At 44.7% G+C, this 24,050-nt stretch overlaps 1 protein-coding gene and 1 long non-coding RNA gene across 2 annotated transcripts; one reads left to right on the forward strand and one right to left on the reverse strand.

Annotated features, from left to right (window-relative positions):
* Window positions 1-6,009: 6,009 nt before the first annotated feature.
* On the forward strand, window positions 6,010-8,389 carry LOC133903926 (uncharacterized). Its single transcript, XR_009907382.1, has 3 exons — window positions 6,010-6,300; window positions 7,467-7,565; window positions 7,923-8,389. It is a non-coding gene; the product is annotated as an uncharacterized LOC133903926 (long non-coding RNA).
* A 7,171-nt stretch (window positions 8,390-15,560) lies between these two features.
* On the reverse strand, window positions 15,561-23,552 carry LOC133904074 (uncharacterized). The gene is made up of 5 exons (XM_062345545.1): window positions 23,208-23,552; window positions 22,509-22,768; window positions 18,410-18,467; window positions 15,814-15,984; window positions 15,561-15,767 (listed from the first exon to the last, which is right to left on the reverse strand). The coding sequence occupies exons 1-5, from the start codon at window positions 23,550-23,552 to the stop codon at window positions 15,561-15,563; spliced, it is 1,041 nt and encodes a 346-aa protein (XP_062201529.1).
* Between the last annotated feature and the right edge of the window lie 498 nt (window positions 23,553-24,050).

A 24,050-nucleotide genomic window follows, 5' to 3' on the forward strand; every position in this document is an offset into this window, starting at 1 on the left:
AGACCCGGTCCTGTTCTTGTGCAACGTCCTGCTCTCTCTCTCTCCTCGATTAACATATGATTTGAATTGTTCTTTCCTCAGTTAACTAATGGGTTTGAATTGTTACGTAGTAGGAGCCAGGATGTTCTGAAAATCTTAATTTCTCACCTGTCACCAGCGGCATTTCATGGCTATGACATCAGTTAAGTAGGAAGTCTCGTGTTTTGGCCACTGGCTTGTCCTACAACTGCCATTAAAAATGCATAGGTTGCACGAATGCCGCTCATTTGCTGACGTGGCGAGTATCAAAGACCCAAAATGGATTCGCATCATCCCTTTGTCGAAGCCATGCAGCTAAGCTTGAACATACTGCAGACGTGGTGTGCTGAAATGATTAGAGGGGTACACTAATCCTACGAAAATTTTGGCATATGTTAACACTTGTCTGTCTGCTTCAGAGAAATTAAGGAGCACAACTCAGGAAGTGAAACAGCCGAGACGCGTCTTCAAAACTGAATCTGAAAGGATATCTGAACCCATGGAACCAAGAAATAAGAAAGCGTGTGAGAGGTGACCCGAGCAGGGCAGGACTGAAAATTCAGGGTCAACCGTTTGGTGCACTGGACATGGGAACCTTTCAAACATGAAACACCCTTGCTGACGAAGATGCCACGCCAAATACTGAGTAACTTATGTGCAATATTCGGTGAGAAGCACCTAAGATACCGCGGTTGTAGCGTTACGTTGTTAGACCTTCGTCGTCACCCACGCTCGAGAGAGATCCCGTCGGAGCACGGATGAACGGCGGCTTGTCCTTAATCGTACAAATTAAGAACTTGTAGCAATATAGATGAGAAAAAAGAACGGGACTACAGGAGGTAGACAAAAAATGAAAGGTAATGTAATTATGTTGGATCGATTGGTTGATTCTTCTCAATTGACTATGACCCTCTCATATTTAAAGGGTGGCATGTCTTAGCCGTATAAGATCGGAACTCCTAATTCAAACCGAACATGATTTACAGATATGATTCGGCTTGCCTTCCGTTCTCCAAACTTTCTGTAACTAACATATCTTTTCTAGTTGACCATGTGAACTCCAATATATCTCTCCGAGTATTCTTTATTACAATTTGGACTTCATAGTTCACCGGTCACAGGTACTGTTCATAGTCGAGTTACTGTTCATTAGTCGAGTTGTTGTTCACCCCTCGAGTTGTTGTTCATCTGATCGAAGGTACTGTTCATCTGATCAGATATACTGTTTATAGCAAATCTTGTCATCAACACATGCCCTCTGTTTTTTTTAAAGCTTGCGTGCCAAAAAGCATATCTTCTCTATTTCTATTTTTCTTAGGGAGATGATTAAGACATCGACCATGAATATTCCTTAGTTCGATGATAACGAATACATCAGCCATATTTCCTTAAGTATCTTACCATACACTAGGATATAACTTCTTCAAATATCGTCCGTTAATAGCTTTAGACATTCTCTCCACTGCAAACTTTTTAGCAAATAAGAATTTTTAAGAACGATACTTATAATTTTGTATGGATCTTTCCAATTTGAAGACCACTTGTCAAACTTGTTGTACTTGGATTCAATAGGTAAAATAGTCTTTCACACAAAGAGAGCTGAATAAGGAAGAACTAGAGAGAGAAAAAAACAATCTCCTTTTCTCGAAACAGCAAGGAAGCAACAGCTGAAGAAAAGAGGCATGCCACTAAGAGGACTTTCTTTTTTTAATTAAAAAATCGTAATGGAAAGGCTGTTATCACGAATTAGAGCGCAGACTGCTGCTTCCAAACAGCCGTTGACGAAAAGGAGACCCGGTCCTGTTCTTGTGCAACGTCCTGCTCTCTCTCTCTCTCTCCTTGATTAACAGATGATTTGAATTGTTCTTTCCTCAGTTAACTAATTTCTCACCAGGATTGTTACGTAGTAGGAGCCAGGATGTTCTGAAAATCTTAATTTCTCATCTGTCACTGCGGCATTTCATGGCTATGACATCAATTAAGTAGGAAGTCTCGTGTTTTGGCCACTGGCTTGTCCTACAACTGCCATTAAAAATGCATAGGTTGCACGAATGCTGCTCATTTGCTGACGTGGCGAGTATCGAAGACCCAAAACGGATTCGCATCATACCTTTGTCGAAGCCATGCAGCTAAGCTTGAACATACTGCAGACGTGGTGTGCTGAAATGATTAGAGGGGTACACTAATCCTACAAAATTTTTGGCATATGTTAACACTTTTCTGTCTGCTTCAGAGAAATTAAGGAGCACAACTCAGGAAGTGAAACAGCCGAGACGCGTCTTCAAAACTGAATCTGAAAGGATATCTGAACCCATGGAACCAAGAAATAAGAAAGCGTGTGAGAGGTGACCCGAGCAGGGCAGGACTGAAAATTCAGGGTCAACCGTTTGGTGCACTGGACATGGGAACCTTTCAAACATGAAACACCCTTGCTGACGCGAAAAGATGTCACGTCAAACACTGAGCAATTCATGTGTAATATCCGACGAGGAGCATCTAGAATACCCCGGTCATAGCGTTGCGTCGTCAGACCTTCGTCGTCATCCACGCTCAGAAGTGACCCCGTCGGAGCACGGATGACCGGTGGCTTGTCCTTAATCATACAGATCAAAAACTTGTAGCAATATAGATGAGAAAAAAGAACAGGATTACAAGAGGTAGAAAAAAATGAAAGGTAATGTAATTGTGTTTGATCAATTGGTTAATTCTTCTCAATCGACCATAACCCTCTTATATTTAAAGGATGGCAGGTCTTAGCCGTACAAGATCAGAACTCCTAATTCAAACCGAACATGACTTACATATATGATTCGGCTTGCCTTCCAATCTCCAAACTTTCTGTAACTAACATATCTTTCCTACTTGACCACTTAAACTCCTATATATCTCCCTAAGTATTCTTTATTACAGTTCGGACTTCATAGTTCACTGGTCGCATACACTGTTTATGGTCGAGTTATTGTTCACCACTCGAGTTGCTATTCATCTGGTCGGAGGTACTGTTCATAGCAAATCTTGTCATCAACACATACCCCCATCCTGTTTTTTGGTGAAGCTTGCGTGCCAAAAAGCATATCTTGTCTATTTCTATTTTTCTTAGGGTGATGACTAAGTCATCGGCCATGAATATTCCTTAGGTCGATGGTAACGAATACATGAGCCATATTTTCTTAAGTATCTTACCACACATTAGGATAGAACTTCTTCAAATATCATCCGTTAATAGCTTTAGGCATTCTCTCCCCCAGCAAACTTTCTAGCAAATAAGAATTTCCAAGAATGATACTTATAATTTTGTATGGACCTTCCCAACTTGGAGACCACTTGCCAAACTTGTTGTTCTTCGATCCAATAGGCAAAATAGTCTTACACACAAGATCTTCGATCTGAAATGACTTTGCTTTTACCTTCTTATTGTAAGCTTTGGCTATCCTTAATTTATCCTTCTCGATCTCCCTCAAAGTCTTCAACTTTTCATTCGTCACTTTATCAATCATGTTCATCATTAGATCATAATAATCCGCAGCCGATAGGTTATTCTGCTCGATCAATCTCAAATTATTAAGATTCACTTCTAAAGATAAAACAACTTCTTGTTCATAAACAAGTTCATATGATGTTACTTTAGTTGCACCATGTCTAGAAATATGATATGCCCACAAAGCCTCCGATAGAACCTCATGCCACCTCCTAGTATGTTCCTCTATTTGCTTTTTATAAGCTTAATCAAAATTTTATTACTAGACTCGGCCTGACCATTGGCCTGAGCATAATATGGAGATGAATTAAGAAGCTTAATTTTCAATGATTCGACAAATTCATGAACCTGATGTGACATGAATGAAGTACCTTGATCCGTAGTTAAAGTTTGCGGAACACCGAATCTATGAACAATATGCCCCAAAATAAACTCAATTATCTCCTTATGTATCATGTTATTGAAAGGAACCGCTTCTGTAGCAACCAAGATGAAGCGATGACCTTTAGATGATGGAGGATGTATTTGGCCAATGAGCTCCAACCTTGGAACGACCATGGTTTGATGATATGGTGCATCATAGCAGTAGGAACTAATTGAATATCACCAAATTTTTTACATGCCTCACATTCTTTATAATACCTGAAATAATTATTAAGCATGGTAGACCAATAAAAACCAGCTCTTTTTAATAACCACTTCATCTTATGTGATGATTGAGGTGTGGCACATATGCCTCCATGCACTTCACCTATAGCAACTTTTACTTGAACCAAATCCAAGTACTTGAGAAGTATACCATCCATCGTTCGGCGATATAGATCATCATTCAATAATGTATACTTGAAAGCTTACCACTGAATTTTTCTATCAACACTTTTACTTGGATCCTTCAAATAATCAACTAGAGGTCTTCTCCAATCATCAAATTCAGCAACTTCACCTCTCTCACAACCGAAACCATAAAATTATGTTCGACTACACAATGATCAATACAATTAAGCATCGGTCTTCCAATCACAAAGAATTTGCCTTTATTAACTTGATAACCGGATGCTTGCTGCGCTAAATCATTAACTCTAAATTTGTCATATCTAGACACATGTTTAATAACAAAATCATCTAAAACAGTAATAATGTCTAGACACTTATCAATATAGCTATTTAGTGACCCATCAAAATATTGATAATTACCAAAAATTTGCTGCACAACTAACACGAATCTCCAAAAGCCTCTATGTTCTTTACACCTATAGAGCGTAAATTTTTTAATTCTAACAAGAGAGCTTCATATTCAGCTTAATTGTTGGTAAAAAATATTCTAAACGACAAGATGTTTAAAAAATAGCACTCTCGGTGAAATAAAAACAATACCAATACCTTGTCCAATCCCACAAGTCGAACCATCAAAATAAAGCTTCCATGGTTTAATGGATATGAAATCGACATCTAAATTATGATTATCATCAATCCGATGGTCAACAATAAAATTAACTACAATTTAACATTTCATAAATTTCAAAGACTCGTAAGCCAAATCATATTCTATAAATGCATAAGCTCATTTACCAATCCTACCACTTAAAATATTTTAACTTTGTATAAGCATAATATAGCGATAAGCATAATTTTTCAATAAAGACATACCTTGTCTCTTTTTCCAAAAGACGTCGGCTCAAATAGGCAATTGCATACTCCTTGCCATCAATTTCTGGTGTCAAAATAGCATCAATCACATCATCTCATGTAGTAATATACAACTGAAAAGGTATGTATATTACTAGAGGAGTAGTCAAATATATCTTGATTTCATCAAATACAAGCTGTTATTTTGCCCCAAGTAAATTCGGTTTTATTCTCTAACCGAAGTATATGTGTAAAAGAACTAACATTTTCGGACAAGTTTGATATAAATCTCCTCGTGTAATTAACTTTGCCCAAAAATTTCTGCATATCTCTTTTATATATAGGCGCTAAATTTTTTGTATAACTTCTATTTTATTAGGATCTATCTCTATGCCTTTCACATGTATAATAAAACCTAAAAACTTGCCAACTGATACACCAAAAGCACTTCACATGTATAATAAAGTCTAAAAACTTGCCAACTAATACACCAAAAGCATATTTAAGTGGATTCATTTTCAGACCATACCGACGCATCTTTTTAAAGACTAGACGTAAATCGACTAAATGAGAATCATTGCCATTCGATTGCTTTTGAAAACACGCCACTGGTGACGATGGCAAATAGTTAATTGCCCCTCTTTCAGGTAGGTCCCCTCGTGCAGGTTCCCCCTTCTCATCTCATCTCACCCCTCTCGACGCTAACTCCTCCACTGCCTCATATTTATCTCACCCCATCTAGATCCTTATTTTACAGCGGGATAAAATCAGTGATTTCACTCCACTTTGAACAGTTGTATCTGAAATTAATAAACCAGATGGGGAAAGGAGGTAGAGTCCCATTTGCTACAGTAAAAACGCTACAGTAGCTAACGGTATTACTGCAGCACTGTTGCTACAGCAGAATTGCTAACGACATGGTACTGTTTAACACCATTTGTCCACTGTGACTTCACCCCGTCGGCGCGCAGACCACCCACCGCCACGAGGAGGCGATCGAGGCCGATCAAGCGCCGCGCGCGAAATTCGACGGGAGATCGATCACCGGAGGCCTAGAGCGAAATGTTCAAGTTCCTCAAGGATGTGGTCGCGGGATCCGGATCGGGCCTCAAGGACTTCCCCTAATACCGTCGGCGAGCCCTACGCCTCCGCCTGGGGCTCATGGACGCACCACCGCGGTAAGCGTCCGCATCCTTTTCCCCTCTCGTCGCTCTCGATCGGAGGCGGGCCGATAAGATCCTCGTAGGATCGGGGAGGTATCCACTGTGTCGTTGATTAGGTTCATAGGCTGGTTCGTTTCGGTGTATTGCTGGTTCCGCTGGTCGGTTTCGAGATGGAACCAAGCGTGCGCGCGATGCTAGTGTGGATTCTGGGGTGCGGTTCCGGTGCTCTGTTGCGGTATACGCGTTGTTTTTTGTGGGTCTGTGCTCTATAGCAGTTCGAGCTCTGGAGTGCTGTTTCGGGGTTGGTGTGACTGTGCTGGACTTGTACTCTTTAGCAACGCCTCCGGAGAAGAATTGGTGGATTCAGTGTCCAGTTGATTCACGGCTACTCTGGTTAATCGAATGGGAGATCTTTTGGTTGCGTTGGTTTACATTTCCGTGTGGTAGTTGTGTTCAGTTGTTTAAACCTGGACCTGCTGCTTTGATTGTGAATTCATGTGGTGCTCGAATACAGCGGCATGCCATCCAGGCTGGGAGGGTTAAGGATAGTGAGGATATTACTGCTACTAGCACTTAAGACTGTATTATATGAAGTGGATAACTTTTTGTTAAGATATCTAGATTTCTCATGAGATTTTCGCTGTGGGGAGCTATGTTGTTAATTTATTCTGATGCTATTGGAGTGCATGGATATGAGATGTTTTTGGGATGAGCCGTGGGAAATTCGTGATTGGGATGTTGAATATGAGGGTTGTGTATTTGTGCATATTGCAGTCGCTGATTTAGATGCTGGCACATTGCTGAATGCTGATGCTAATGTAGATGTGGGGCTGGAGGTCTCGCACTGAACTCGCAACATCTAAGTCATTGCTTGTGTGGAGTTGCCTAAAAAGCTTTTAGGTTCTTATGCCAAACCTGCATGAATTGCATAACATATAGTGATCCTTAATGTATTGTCAAATATGCAGAGGTTTAGAGCATTGTGCGCCCTTTTATCACCCAGGTGATTGTCACTGTGGTATTGATCGCAGCTTCAGGAGCTTTTTGTTCGTCCTTGTTTCACTATTAGTGCTAATTTTTCTCCCAATGGAGTTTTGATTCCCCCCCGAAGGATCACTTTGTCTTAATTTTGTTAGATCTGTATGCCATTGCCAACATTGTTGTTGCCTTGTCTTCTCCAGGATGATGGATCGCCTGTGTCAATTTTCTCTCTGTCAGGGAGCAATCCTCAGGACAGGCACTTGGTTGCTGGTCGCAATGGTGTTAAGAGATTACAAACAGTAAGCTACTAACTTCATTAGGGTTTTGATGATCATTACTGATACAACTTTCACAGTTGGGGAGGTAGTCTGTGGTGGTAAAATGTTAAGTCTTTAAAAAAACCTATACAATTCCCTTGAAAAAAAATTCTAGAAAAAGTTTTTACGAAAAAAGAAGAAAAAGATTGTCTTCATATTTTGTCATTCAGCATCATATACATCTATGCCCTGTTCCATCCTCACCATTGTTGTATCATTTTCTTTTGTCATACTTTTCATGGGAAGGAGCACTTTCTATTGTATAAAATGTTTTTTTTGGTTGATTGGACTTTATATTTTCTCAGCATCAGCTAATGGTTGCTGTTGTGGTTACTGCAGGTGAGGCATCCGAATATCTTGTCCTTCCTTCACAGTACTGAAGCAGAAGTTCCTGATGGACCTGCCATGGAACACACGATTTATATTGTAACAGAGCCAGTTGTGCCACTTTGGGAAAAGCTTAAGCAACTGAACCTCGGTGGCACACAGAGGTACCATCAACTTCTTGTTTAAGGCCTTAGTTTCTTGATGATCCGTGTTTTTTCAGTGGCACGTATGTTATAAGAGTTTTGTGTGTGGTGTGATATTGTATGGTTTACTCTTTCTTTTTAATGAAATGATACGTAACTCTCCTGCGTATTCGAGGAAAAAAAAAACTTCTTGTCTTTTTGTGTAAGCAAGATTCTGTAATTTCTGGTATTTTTTTTAATAGATTTTGACTCGGTGCTGTAGTCCGTTTTCTGGATCATTGATTTTTATGCTCGCTACGACTAATAAATAGTGTTGCAGAGATGAGTACTTTGCATGGGGGCTTCACCAGATATCGAAAGCTGTGAGCTTTCTCAATAACGACTGCAAGCTTGTAAGTTTCTGCATTAAAAGTTGAAGAGTGTAATATACAATCTGACTAATCTTTAGTCTATCTTTAGATGCAAGCTACATCTTCCATTGTTTGCTGCTTTGTGATATTTACTTGTAGATTTGCATTGATGGTTTCTGATAATTCCTGCTAGCTTATGACAGTGTTATATTTAGTTACTAAACAATGAAGCAAATTCAATATGAACTATGTGGTTATGGATTTCTGTATCCCGCTTGCAACATAGGCTGTTCCTAAAATTTAGGTTAGGTTTATTGTTTTACTGTTCTGGAGTCTTGGCCTAGGATATTTCCCTGTTTTCAGTCATTGATGTGGATGCATCTTTCTTATACAAATATTATTGGACTGGATAGTTGTCGGACCCCTCCTTCGGGTCATCTTGTGTAGCTTATATCAGTCCCTGGATCAGTAGCTGGTACGCATAAATTTTCAACAGAAGTAGACATCACAGACATACATCGATTAAATACGATAATAGGGTACAATACAGAGTTCATTACAATAGAGGTCCGTAAGTATAATTAACAAACCCTCACAGCACAACGGGAACAACGCAAAAGCGACTCACGCCCTACAGGCAGCTTGAGTGCAGACGAAACCAGCTTCTCTATTCTTCATCTTCCCTTTCAAGGAAGTCGGCCTCTGTATCATCTGGGTCCACAATTAGCAAGTGTGAGTATATAAGGTACTCAGCAAGTCCTACCTCAAGGGGGAATATTAGATGCTTATGGATAGATTAAGGATAAGGCTGTAGAGGCTTTTAGGTTTTGCAAAAAGCTAGTTTTTTTATGCAAGATTCATTTTGCAAAGACTACCTTTTTTTTTAAAAGCATTTCTGAAGAGAACATGCAAGTTGAGCTTACGGGGTTGACGGCCCTGGGGGAGATACTTCCATCCCGTCAGTTCCCACAAGTCTTTTATCAGCGGACACACAGTCTAGGATGCTTAGGGCACAAAGCCAAAACCCTTCTTTTCGAAAATACGGGCACACTGCCCACTCACACACCAAGGAGGTACTCACGCCGAAAAGCTAATCATTGTGACCAAACCATAGCATGTCCTTGACCGAGGACACGGCTATCCGAATAGGTTTAACACTCTGCAGAGGTTGTACACTTTACCCACAAGATATGCATAGGCTCCCAACTTAGCAACTGGTGAAGTTGTCATAACGAGACGCAACGACCTCACAACGTAGTCGCAATATCCACCCATGGGGCGCTAAGATACCAGGGGCCTTAGAAGATCCACGGGAAAGACCACTTAGCAATCCCAAGGCTCTGACATAGCCTTACAATATCACCAGCCGGACCTTGGGCTATGTACCACCCAAGTCTTCTCCTGGTCCCCATTGCCACTACCGGCCTCCGGGTGGGTACCGAACTAAGTCGGAGGGGTTAGGTCAAGTCCTGCCCATTCAGACCATGTGGTTGTACGAGTGGATACTAGGTAAGATGTCACAGCGAACCGGTCCTTATACGACCGAGGCAAGAGTCTCCCAGCAAGAACGCCACAAAGGCGAATCTTGCTCCAAGGTAGTTCCCACCTTTGTGGGGTACCTTACTCACCCTCGTCAACACTACTCTAGAGTTTTCCCCAAGAACACAAGTTTTACACGCACATGCACCAAGCATACATCACTTCACATTTTCGAAAAGGGATGATTAACATATGTAAAGAATCTAGTTCTTTTTTTTAGCAAAGCAATCATAAGCATACTAGTAAACAAGCATTCATCCAAACAATCATTATAGTTGATGTTGGCGACCTTCTAGGGTTTCAACGGAATAAAGGTAACAATAACAAGGTATGGAATAAACAAGCTAGGTCATAACTATTCTAGCATTTCTTTAAAATCACCACTATTAGCTTAATCATGCATATCCGTATGGTTTGAAACAATGGCTCTACGGGTTGTATTTGAAAATATAGGATCAATATGATCAACGGTTGTAGGACTTGCCTTTGTTGAATTCCTCGTCCGCTCCTTCTTCAAACTCCGGATCATCGGGGTCTTCCTCGAATGCTCCTTCCTCTAATAATCGCAACAACGACAAAGGCACACACAATCAATCAAACGATTAAAATAATGACTAAACAATTTACAAAAATTATGAAATTGATATGATTGGGTAGATCTCGAATTTAGATGAATATCGATGGAAGAATCGTTGAAAACGGAGTTAGGATGGAGGAGAAATGGCTTCGGAAGTTTTGCCGGGAGAGAAATTCAGAAAAAAGAAAAGGGGGGAATATTCCTGGAATATTCTGTTTGAAACGGCTCGGGGCTCGGGCTCTCGGCTCGGTTTGGTTTTTTTTTATCGGTCGGCTCAGCTCGGCTCAGCTTACGACGGCTCGGCTCGGTTCGACTTGCGACGGCTCGGCTCGGTTCAGCGGGGCCTAGCTCTCAGCCGCAGGAGAGAGGGATAAAAGAGTGAGAGAGGAGAAGAGCTAGTCCAGCTCGGGTCTTCCCGACAGGTAGAACGAGGTGGAGGGACGAGAGGGAGTGGGAGGGGCGATGGGGCGGTGGCGGCGCGGGGTGCGAGGCGGCGGCATGGGGCGCGAGGACCGCCTGCAACGCATGGCGACGGGACTGTGCGGCGCGGCGCTGGCAGGCGGCGGGGTCACGGGGAGGGGAAGGGAGAGAAGGAAGAGAGAGGAGAAAAAGAGAGAGTGTCACACCCGATTTTAAGACTAAATCGAATGTAAACTACATGTATGCCAGGATCAAGATACATACACGTAGTGACATCATAAGCGAGTAGCAGACGCAATATCCATTATCACAACGTACTTTATTACATCAATAACCCCAAGGGTCTAAAAGAAGAATACAAAGCAGCGGAAAAAAAAATAAACTCAGCGCGAAACCCAAACTCCATAGGAAGTCGACCGAAAAGCCGCCTGCCTAGAACTCTGCTCCATCATCAGGAAAGTCCTCGTAGTCTTCAGCATCTAAGTCGAGACATCAATAAGGGGGAGAGAGCAAGCGTGAGTACATATAATACTCAGCAAGTGTGGAAAAAACTATGATATAGGGCCAAAAATCAAGGTAGGCTTAACTCAAAAGGTTTATCGGCATAAATGCTATTTTATTTGTAATCAGTTGTAAAGGCGAACTACTTCTATGTGAATAATTTCTTTAAGGTAAGAGCCAAGGTTCCCACCACCTTGCTCCTCAACCGATGTTCCATCCACCTCTAAACAAAGATAACTGGAATCACAGTTCCCACCACTGTGATCCACCAATTCCAACCCAAGTCTAACCAGAAGAACCACCCGACTTATCATGTGAGGAGTCCATGCTGCTCATGATCGTGAGCACGGCTGAATATTCAGTTTTCACTCTGCAGAGGTTGTACACTTTACCCACAAGACGTGTCCTCCTTTTTGCCCGTGTCGATCAAACACTTACACACTTCCGAGGTGTGCGGCCAGGATTCCACTGCAAAGCCTTTCTAACGCCTCTCTAAGCACGTGATGACCCGCTGAGGTTTCACCGTCGTACATAAGTGGAGTACACCCTCCACCCCAGAAGCCCCCTCTTGCGTCTTACGGTTCTAGGAAGTACACCCTTTTGTCCCCATATCACCAAGTGATCATCACGATGCTGAGAAAGAAACGAATTACTAGGCTAGGCCCGTCCCATACCGGGCTTGTGGTTGTACTATTTTTATGGGTGGTCGCTCCACGAACCGGTCCTTAATATGGTCTGGTCAAGACTGCCATCAACCCATCAACAGGGTAATAACCAAATATCTGAAAGCCCACAATTCTGCCTGGAACACATCCACAGGCCAACCAACATGCCAAATTGCCCAAACCCTACTATCTTAGACTAAGCACTTATACCAAGTTTCATTAATATCAACATAATTCAACTATGCTACCCAAGAGTAAGCATCACTAAGCACTTTCTACCCAACATGAAAAACCCATCTACGGTTAAAGGAAGATTGAGGAAAAACTAGTAAACCCTAACAATGTGATAACATGTTGACGAGCATGCAATTTGTAAAGCAAAACTTTATAAAAGTAGGCGCAGAATGTTCAAGGACACTTGCCTTCTCTGATGAGTTGTTCAAAATCTCTGAAGTCTTGATCCTGGACGTTCTCGAATGCTTCCAGAACAAACTCCTCTACAAGCGAGCAAACAAGCACCACTAAGAACAGACATTAAACAAAGTAAACACACAAAAAGAACACTGGAACAAGTTAGGGCTCACAAACAGGAAGATTTGGGCGCAAAAACCGCCCAAATTGGAGCAACGAAGTGAAAACTACGGTCAAACGAAATTCTATACGATTAAAACAATGAAAACTATTTTCTAGAATTAAATATAATTTTTAAAAGGTCTAAAATATTTATTTATAATTTCTCAGAATAATTTTATAGCATAGAAATGATTAAAACAATTTTATGGAATTTATTTGCATTTTTCTAGGAATAAAGTAATTTTTATATGCATAAATATAAGTTTAAAGAATTTATTTTATTAAAGAAATCATTTCTAAACATAATCATAATTAATCTATATTTTCTAAATCATTTTTCCAATTTATAAATTTATTCTACTATTTTTCACTAATTTTTAGATTAGAAAATCATTAAATAATCATTTACAGAATTAAAAACAGAGTTAAAACATTTATAAATATTTATCTAAACTATTTTATATTTTTCTGAAATTTTCCTATTAAAGAAAACCTATTTTTGGAATAATCGGATTATCGCGAATTATTTTCTAACGGGAAAATCAAATTATTGCGTAATCGCTGAGGTCACTGCTGACTTAGCTCGGCTGGTTGACTGGACAGCCACGTCAGACAAAACGATGACGTGGCCGCACACGTGGCAGGGTGACTAGGCAACAGGGGGTGACAAGGCACCACAATAAATCGGAGCCGCACGATTCTAAACAGACGGCTGAGATCTACTTGAGGCGAAGGGGTAAGCTACTTCTAATCTGAACCGCACGAATGCGATCGGACGGCGGAGGAGTGGCCTACCTCGGCTCCGGTGCGGGAAGGCGACGGCGACGAGCGGGCGCGGCGGAGGGTGGCCGGAGACAGACGGGGACGAAGCTACGGTGGTCGGTAGTCGACGGCGAGCGGCGGACCATGACCATACGAGGGTGGCGAACTCGATTGAGGGGGTTGCGGGCGTCAGGGAAGACCGGAGCGGCTCGGCGACGGTGGGCTTCTACGGAAGAGGTTCGGCGGCGAAGGAAGCTCGGTGGCAGCGATGGAACTCAATGATGATTGGTCGGGGATGACGAGATGCGGACGGAGAACGGCGTCGCGTACTTGGACGGCGACGGGGAGGCGCAGAGTGACTCGGCGACGGTGGCGGGGAGCGGAAGAAGTCCGCGACGGTGCTAGGGCTCTCGGCTTGAGGAAATTGGATGAGGTTTGCGAAATTAGACGCGGTGGAGGGTGAGGAGGCTCGGCCGAGGATCCAATTGAGATTTTATAGCGAGGAGAAGCGGAATTGAATCGTTCGGCGGCCAATAGAATCCTTAGCGGAAAGCTTTTCTGACCAAGGTGCGGTAAGACGCATGATTACCACACATGCCTCCATGGATATCGAGCAATATTTTATTGCCCTCTTCCTGAGTGATGCACTTCATCAAGATTCTGTTACTCCCCTTTCGGTAGAGCTTGTTGTTTACCAAAGCGTAGAGCTTGGACTTACGACCAATTTTCTCTGCAGATGCATCATCGTCAGGGATGTCTCGCCCCTCGAGATAGGCTTGGTACGGAATCATCCAAGTCGGTTCGTGTTCGAGTAGTGCAGCATCCGTGTCTACAGGTTCTGCCTCGCTGACTGGACTAGACTGCTGGTCGAGTTGGGTAGCATCCGTTCGTTCAACTATCGGGACAGATGGGTTGAGGAGTTTCTCAACGAAGACTCCTATAGGTTCTGGAGCTCGAGAAGAAGCGAGTCGAGCAAGTTCATCCGCACCAGAGTTGTCACTCCTTCTGATGTGCGTTACTTTTAGCCCTTCAAACTTCTGCTTGAGCTTTCGCACCTCGTTCAGGTAAGTCACCATGCTGTCGTCCGAGCACTGATACTCCTTTTGCACTTGGTTTACGACTAGCAGTGTGTCCCCTTTCACGAGAAGTTGTCTGATTCCAAGTGATTCAGCTATGCAGAGCCCGTTTACCAGTCCTTCGTATTTTGCAACATTGTTGGAATCTTTAAAATCTAATTGAACAACGTACCTGAGTTCATCGCCCGTCGGAGATTTGAGTACAATGCCAACCCCCGGGCCCTGAAGTGTGAGCGATCCATCGAAGAAGAACGTCCAGTGGTCCTCGACCACACTTGGCCTTGTTTCTTCAACGCTTATCCATTCGCCGGAAGAAATGATGAGCTCAATGATACGATACTTCAGATATGTACCTCTCCGGGTTAAGCATCATACGATACTTCCTGAGGTTGTCGAATGTTTCCTTGAGATCGTCAATCAATGCATCCCCGGTTCTCGACTTGACAACAATATCATCGACATAAGCTTCCACATTGCGCCAATCTAGGGTTGTAGATAGTTCTGAATACACCGTTGATATGTAGCACCAGTGTTCTTTAAACTAAAATGCATCTTTACATAGCCAAATACATCAAAAAGAGTAGTAAAAGCAGTTTTCTCCTCATCCTCTACTCCCATGCTAATTTGGTGATACCCCGAATAGGCATCTAGAAAACACAGTAATGCACAACCTACCGTAGAGTCGGCGATCTGGTCAATGCGAGGAAGAGGAAAAATATCTTTGGGATAGGCTTTGTTGAGGTCGATGAATTCGATGCACATCCATCATCTGCCATTAGCCTTCTTGACGAGGACGAGATTTGCGAGCCATGTAGGATGACGAACCTCTCAAATAAAGCCCCCCTTTAGGAGTTTGTTGACCTCCTCCTAGATGGCTTGCCTCCTATCCTTCGAAAATCTTTGCTGCTTCTGCACCAGAGGTTTGGAGTTGGATTTAACAACTAGTCGATGCTCGATCACCTCCCTAGGGACTCCAGGTATATCAGATGGTTGCCATGCAAACACGTCTTGGTATGCCCGGAGGAAAGTGATGAGCTCGAGTTTCTATTTGGAGTCGAGGTTAGCCCCAACCTTAAACTTCTTGGCTGTTTCAGTCAGGTCGAGGGGCATTGCCTTAACACCACCATTAGTCTTTTTGTTGTTGGCGCCGTCATTGGTCTCACCCTTGGCAGCATCGTTGGACTTGGAAGCATCAGCAAGACTTACAAGCTTGGATTCCTTGATCGACTTGATTGAAGGTGATCGGAACCTCTGACCACTTGAGGTATCGAGTAGGTCCAATCAGAGCCAAATTGACCTCTCGTTCGATCGCCTTATACTGCCTCTCAGACTCATACGCGGCAGATCCTCCAAAGATGTGTGCTAAACTTTGGTCGGCCTTGTGGAATTCGGGCTCATCACCTTTAGCATTTGGCTTGGCCCGTTTGTTGTTATGCTCAGCAATGGTGGCCTTGAGCTTTTCATTGACCTTCTTTTTGATGGCATGGCATTCATTGAAGTTGTGTTGATTGGTCCAATGGACGGGACACAACTTCCAACCACCTCAACTCAGGCCTGTGTTGTCCCCAGTGTTGCGCAAATTGCTCCTGTCGACCGCGGCTATGGTTGTATCCGGACCCTTGAGCTTGTCACCAGGTTTGTTCTTCTTCCCCCTGTTCTTCGAGGACTCGGGCTTGTCCTTGCTAGATTGAGGGTTCTTAGCATGTACCTAGGCTTTCGCTCGCTTTGCAGACTTGTCGGCCAACTCGAATAGCTCTTTGACCATGTGGATCTTCCGAGTAGCCAGCTTCCTGAGCAGACCCATGTCCTTGATGTCTCGCTTGAAGGCGATGATGACTGACTCGTTGGAGATGTCCGGGACGTATTATGCCTATCGCTAAACTGGCAAATAAAATCTCGGAGTCATTCGTCCTCAACTTGGTTCAGCTGATGAAGATCATTTTCCATCCCCAGGCGCTTGAACGTACCGTGGAAGTTGGAGATGAATTGAGCCTTGAGCTCTGCCCACGATCAAATTGAGTTGGGCAGCAAGTTCAACAACCAGGACCTGGTAGGTCCATCGAGGGTAGTTAATAGGTAATTGGCCATTACTCGGCTATCACCATCGGCTGCTCGAATAATAGTGGTATAGATCTGTAACCACTCATTGGGATTGATCTTCCCATCATACTTCTGGATCGGGCCTTCTTTGAACTTCTCGGGCCATCGTATCGACCGAAGCTCGTGTACCAAAGCTTCGCAGCCTCCGTCGAAGTCTTCAGGAGGTGGTGCGGGAGGACTATCACGCATGTTCCTTCGAGCAGGGGAATCACGTCGACCATCTCATCCTGAAGATCTGCGGTCATGATAACGACGATTGTCTTCATGACGTTCCTCACGACGGTTGTCTATCACTGTACATAGATCGTGCCAATTATGAGGGATGCGGTTTCTCAGGTCTTCCTGGTTTCCACGCCTATGGATAGGGCAGTTACAGTTTGGCCCGCAAGGTTGCGCTCGAGCTCGATCTCCCGAGCTTCCTGCTTGCGACCCCTCCACTCGAGAGCGTCCACGCCCACAGCTCCTCGAACCAACGCCTAGCCGGCTGGGGGGGCCTAGAGCCGCTAGGATTGTTTGCTCGAGTAGCTTGGATCTGAGCTGCATCGAGTAGGTTCTTGATCTGATTGACCATAGAGGTTAAGGGATTCATAAGATCCAACTCCGGAAGGGATCTTAGAATCAAATGAGCCCCCTGAACATTAGCATCTGGGGTACTGAAAACATCACTGCCAAGGCTTGGCTGCGTTCGAGCCGATGAAGCCTCATGATGACTGCCCCAAGAAAGTTCATCCCTCGATCTCGGTATCGATGCTGGTGGAGGCGTGCCCACCGGAAGTCATCGCTGAAGACTAGAAGGCACCTGACCTCCTGAGGTCCGTCGATAGAGAGTCGTGTCAGCGGCACGCAAGGTTCCAACTACGGATGCCTCTGGCGGTATACAGTTTTGGACCCCCGGCTGGAGTAATACCCTATGTCCTATGTGGATGATTATATATGTATTCACTCGAGTACAAGCAATATGTCTAGACATGTTACAAGGAGTAGATCGGATCTAAGCTAGGCTAGCGATGAAGTCGTCGAGTATCTCCTATGGTCTTGGTGCTTGCGCCAAGTTGGGGCCCCTTCTCCCGGGAATCTGGGTCCCCATCTTATATAGGGGTGATGCTGTCTCCTATCCAGCTGTAGTCGATAGGGAGTTCTTTTTCTTGACGTCCAAGTAGATAGATCTACCCTGGATACAAGTCATCTCGAGTTGGGTAACCAATCGAGATCTTCCCAGTATACACCTCCTGGATTTCGGGTGTATCAGGTACCGCAAATTCGGTTCCGTAATATCCGGAGTTGTTACGTATGCACATGGTATACCCCGTCCGTATATGGTATACTCCTCATGCGTATATACCCCATAATTAGATATTCGACAATTGTTCCTACCGATAATAAATGGACAAACCACTTGCAGTATGAAATTAACGAAGCAATAAAAAATATTACTAACCTTAAACTGCTCCAACCACTGCTTCTTGGGCCCAAGCTCATGATCCATCAGAATGGGCAAGACGTCCCCGTGTAGTGGCTCCGGTAGAACTCCCTAAAACCTCTCAAACAAGTCCTGCTACCAACCAAGTGGGGTGACCGAGGGACCGATCGGTTCATCAGAAATCGATAACCTAGTGAGCATGAAGATGTCCTATAGCCTGACTGTCATCTCCCAAATGGCATGTGGAACGTGTGTGTCTCCGCCCTCCATCAGTCCACCAAGCCAATAGAAGGGAACGGTCAAATGGGAATCGTCGTGACTGCTCCTGGAGGCCGTTGTCCTCATCACCCTCAACCACCTCTTGCGGACCCACATCCTTATCTGTGGCCTGAATCATCCGTGCAAGAGGAAGAAGTCCGACACGAGCCAACCTGCAAATACAACACATGATTATTTAAGATAAAAAATTAAATGTTGTTGCAGGCATATTGAACCATGTGTACAACCTATTGAACCACTAGGGGTGAAGTTGCCCAAGACGTTTTTGGTGCACAGACTGTCAACACAGGAATGGTCATAGGGCCACGCATGGCTTGTAAGAAGCCACGGCGATGCTGCTCCAAAGAACGGTCCAGAAGCTCGTACAATGGCTCCATCCCTGCCAAAGAGGTAGCACAAATGTTACACACATAATACAACAATTAATAGGAACAACATATAACCAATAGTTCTTATAAATAGATGACCACATAGTTCTTACATTAGGAACATAAATAATACACAAAAAACTTAATATGACAGAAGAAACACAAATAATACCACATAGTTCTTACATCAGGAACATAAATCATACACATATAACTATAGAAACACATAATTCCTAGATAGCATATCCCTCTTGGCCTGCTCCAATCATGTCCACTTCTTGTCCTCCACGGACACCTCTCCCACATCGACTACCGGTGAATGGCCCTGCTCCCACATCCTTTCCTTACGATCAAACTCATCACACTCAGTGCACCTCCTCACAGGCCTACCAACTTCAGCTTCATCTATATCATTGTGAATACATCTAGTCTGTGGCCGACCACCTTTCCCATGGACATGTCTAAGCAACGTCATAGGGGTCAAACATATCGGCATATCTCTGTCATAAACTGTGAAGTCATTATGTGCATTGAATCCATGGAACTTCCCAGTCCAGGTTTACACCATATTTTCCTTCAAGTAAAATTGTGACACGTATAGTGTGGTTCCCACACCCACTTATAATAATTCAGCCAGCACACGAGAACGGGGGACATGTAAAAGCTTTGGTTTGTTACAGGTGAACTCACACCATCCATTCAAAACCTGTCCTAGGTTTACCTCATGAGTGACAATTCTGGTATCGCTCCCCACTCCTCCTTTTGATCTCAGGGTTATCTCGAAGCGATGCTCATTGACGTCCATGCTATGAACCATGTGTTGTACTGCCTTCTTGTTCCTCTTTTGCAAGTGTTCCATTATTCAGCTGGCATACGGTGTATGTATTGTTGTATAGTGAATAACAGCAGCAGCATGCCTCTTTTGGTAGTACTCGATCAGGCCGTACAACATGCTCTCAACGATTGCAATAAGAGGCAGTGCACGCAGCCCTGACCCAATTGTAACCTCTGCTATGTTGGTAGTTGTAGCGAAAATGACCCTATTAGGCTATGATTATGATTTTGGTGATTAATGACAAAATAGTTAATAAGACTAACATGTTTATCATGAATATATGTTAGTAGATCTCATGGATGCAATACATGAAGAAGCCACCGAAGCCGGGACAAAGTTTGGTTGAATTGGAAAAAGTCCCAGGAGAAATGAACTCACCAGATGGTCCGGTGTTCACATAGTTGAACACACCAGAGCATTGTATCCAGAGGCATTTGACCTCATCGGAAGGTCCGATGTTTGAGCAGAGTGCTCACCGGAGCAATTCTTCCAGAGAAGGTGTTGTGCTGAAGAATGAAGGCTAAGCCTCACCGGATAGTCTAGTGATCGAGTGTTGGAAACACCGGAGTGTTTATGTCCAGAAGGCAGAATGGAACAACTCACCAGATAGTCTGGTGGTCAGATGAAGATACACACCGGAGTATTATTTCCAGAGAAGGTTGCAGCTGTGGAAGATCGAAGTTCAAAGCATCAGATAGTCCGGTGTGAATGGAATGAACACCAGACAATACATCGGACAATGAACAATACAAAGAGGCAGGCGAAGCTCCAGCCATTGGATGGTCCGGTGATGAAGTCATGTGTACACTAGAGCATATTTTCCATAGAGGGCTGCATTTGGCTTGAATAGCTGAGGATTGCTCACCGGATAGTCTGGTGATGAATTGATAAGCACTGGAGAAGGCACCAAAGCAATTTACACAGAGAAGATGTTGGCTCGGATGGCTAAGGTATACTCACCAGAAAGTCCGGTGATGAAGATGGAGTATACACCGGAGTATCCAATGTTCACGGAAGACTTGAGTGGGGGTTCCAACAGCTAGTTTGTGAGTGTACTCACCGTATGATCCGGTGTTAGTACGATTGTTCTCACTGGATTATCCGATGTTAACAACTTTTCTGAGCCGTTGGGTTAACAGCTAGTCTGCGGGGTTGAGGCTATAAATACCCCTCCACTCAGTAATTTGAAGTAGCTGGAGCCCTGAGAAGACATCCAAGCCAGCAAAGTGCTTAAAGTGATCATCCAATGCGATTAAGCACACTATTAGAGAGTGATTAGTGCTTATAGGCCTAGAGAGTGTGTTGTTAGGTGATTGCTGCCTAGAGAATGGATCAAGGAGTGATCCAACAGTGTACCTCTTGGTATGCCGGCACCTTGGAGTCTTGGTGACTCACTGGCAAGCTTGTTGACCCTCCGACTTGGTGTGGAGCGGCGGCAAGGCGATTGTGCGGGGACGCGGAGACCCTTGCCTTTGTGGCTCAAGCTCCAAAGTGATCACGGCGGCGAGGAACCGAAAGAGAGGCTAATGGTGAGACCTTTCCTTGGTTGCTTGGTGGCTCATTCAGGTGGAGGCCTTGTCTTTGTGACTTGGTAGCTCAAAGGTCGTGACCGGGTGCCGACCGGGAGCATATCCTTTGTGGAGCTCCAACGTGGACTAGGGGTGGCATTCATGCCATCGATACCATGGGATAAAAATCCTTGTGCCTAGTTTGCTCTCTCTACCTTATTTACGCTTCCGCATTTGCATTCTTGCAATTTATCTTCCTAGATAGGTTGCAAGCTCTTTTGATCGGTAGAGTAGACATACTAGATAAACCTAGAGCACATTTAAATAGAAATTGATATAGGTTTATCTTGTGTAGTTTTTGGTGTCGAATAGATTCTAAGTGTCCTAATTCATCCCCCCCCCCTCTTAGGACGTCACCGATCCCCTTCAGTAGTCATGACGCCATACCTACCAAAATACATCAACAAATAAAAAGTTATAACTTTGGTTCTGACTACATAGCCTATTCCCCAACGTGCTAGGGGCCAGACAGGAGCGATCGGCTGTAGGAGAGCCGCAGGCCTATGACTTTGACGCCCTATCCATTGCCATCCTTGGCAGGTGTGGACGAGTTCCTCCTTATCGAACATAACCGTGGGTCAGTAGAGCCCCTGACAGAGTGCTTTGCCGGCCAGGGCACGAGGCGCCAGATGATTGCCGCAGAGTCCTTTGTGAATTTCCCGGAGGATGTCGGCCCCCTCCTGCTTGGTGGCACAGCGGAGGAGGGGAGCGCAGAACCCCGCCATATATAGGGCCCCATCAACAAGGAGGTAGCCCCTGGCATGATGTTCAATGCGGCGGAGTGCGATGGGGTCGTCTAGCTCCTCTGTTCTGCTTAGGAATGATAAAAGGGGGGGGGGGGGGCTCCAGCCCAGGGGTCCAATGGGGAGCACGATAGCGACCGTCTTGTCTGGGGTACCGACTGTCGGCCGGTGGAGGACCTCGAAGAAGGCTCCCACTGGCTTGTCTCTGTTCCCAGCAGCGGCCTTTGCCAGAGTGTCTGCCTATTCGTTGTCCGTTCGTGGTATGCTTCGTACTGATATGCCACGAAAGGATCCTTCAGCCTTGTGGATGGCTTCGAGGTATCTTGCCAGATCCAGATGCTGAACTTGGAAGCTCTTGTCCACGTGCCCAGCGATGATCTGAGAGTCGGTCTTGATGATGAGTCTGGCGGCTCCCAAGGCCTGGGCTTTTCAAAGGCCCAAGAGGACGGCTTCATATTCGGTGATGTTGTTGGTGGTCTTGAACTCCAAGCGGGTGGCGAAAGTGGCCCGCTGGCCCATAAGGGAGATGAGGACCGCACCGGCAGAGCCATATGTGTCGTCAATGTATATTGTCCATACATCTTGAGGAGGGGTCGTGGGAGGTCCGGCGGGTGCTGGAGTCCATTCGGCAATGAAGACGGCTAAGACTTGTGACTTAATGGCCGTACGGGCCACAAACCTTACCACGAACGGGGCTAGTTCCATAGCCCACTTGCCGATGTGCCCGGTCGCCTCCTGATTGTGAAACATGTCACCAAGCGGGTATGAGGTTGGTATAGTGATGTCGCGGATGAGGAAGTAGTATCTGAGTTTGCGTGAGGCCACCAAGATGGCATCTGTCATCTTCTCAAGCTCGGTGTAGCGCGTCTTGGCTCCAGCCAGGGCCTCTGATACATAGTATACGACCCTTTGTGCTGAACGACCTTCACTTTCCTCCTCCTGTATTAGTGCAACACTTTTGATGGAGGTAGAAGCGGATAAGTACAGGAGGAACCCTTCACCGGGAAGGGGTATTGTGAGCGTCTGGAGGTCAGAAATGTGGGCATTAAGGGCCTCAAAGGTGGCCTGGCACTCTGGAGTCCATCAGAAAGGTTCGGAGCCCCTTAGTGTTTTGAAAAATGGAAGGTTATGCTCAGCGGATTCGGCGAGGAAACGGCTAAGGGCTGCGAGGCAGTCGGCCAGGCGCTGGACCCCCTTCGCACTGGTGGGGGTGACATCTCCATGATGGCACAGATCTTGCCAGGGTTAGCCTTGATGCCCCTCCGAGAGACGAGGTATCCCAGCAGCCTGCCGGCCTTAGCGCCGAACACACACTTCTCAAGTTAAGTCACACGCCTGCAGCCCGGAGGCTGTTAAATGTTTCGTGAAGGTCAGCAACGTGATCAGCCTTGAGCTTGCTTTTCACAACAATGTCATCGACGTAGGCCTCGATGTTGCAGCCTAAGTGTTGCTCTAGGATCTTGTGTACCAAATGGGAGAAAGTGGCTCCGGCATTTCGGAGGCCAAAAGGCATCCGAACGTAGCAGTATATCCCAAAAGGGGTGATGAAGCTAATCTTGCTCTCATCTTCCATAGCCATCCACACCTGGTGGTATCCAGAGTACGCGTCCAGAAAGCTCAGCAACTCACAGCCAGCGGTGGAGTCTACCAGCTGGTCGATGCGAAGAAGAGGGTATGGATCTCGGGGGCAGGCTTTGTTGAGTGATGTGAAGTCGATGCACATGTGTCATTTCCTATTATGTTTCTTGACTAGGACGGGGTTTGAGAGCCACTCAGAGTGTATGACCTCTCGGATGATGCTGATCTCTAGCAGCTTTTTTGACTTCTTCCTTAGCGGCCTCCGCCACTGGCGTGTGTTAAGTGTTTCACAGACACGGCAACAAGGAAATCACGACTCATGAGGAAAGCTGGACAACCTCTGCAAAGTGTAAAATCTGATATATCAGCCGTGCTCACGGTCATGAGAGACTTGGATCCTCACATGATTAGTTGGATAGGTTTGGTTTGGTTCGGTTGGTTTGGAAACCTGATGTGAAATTCAAGTGGTTGGGAAACGTGTGGAGATGTTTCTAGAGGATGGAAGTTTAGTGGTGATTCACCTAGTTAAATATAATGCTTTTGTAACTCTTCATTAGTATAGTTGGCATTTATGCAAATTTAACCTGTTATAGCCTGTTCTTTATTTAAAGCTTGCATGACATTTATTTCCCACACTTGCGGA

Source organism: Phragmites australis, chromosome 21 (assembly GCF_958298935.1).
Source record: "Phragmites australis chromosome 21, lpPhrAust1.1, whole genome shotgun sequence".
In the NCBI taxonomy this organism is placed as follows: domain Eukaryota; kingdom Viridiplantae; phylum Streptophyta; class Magnoliopsida; order Poales; family Poaceae; genus Phragmites; species Phragmites australis.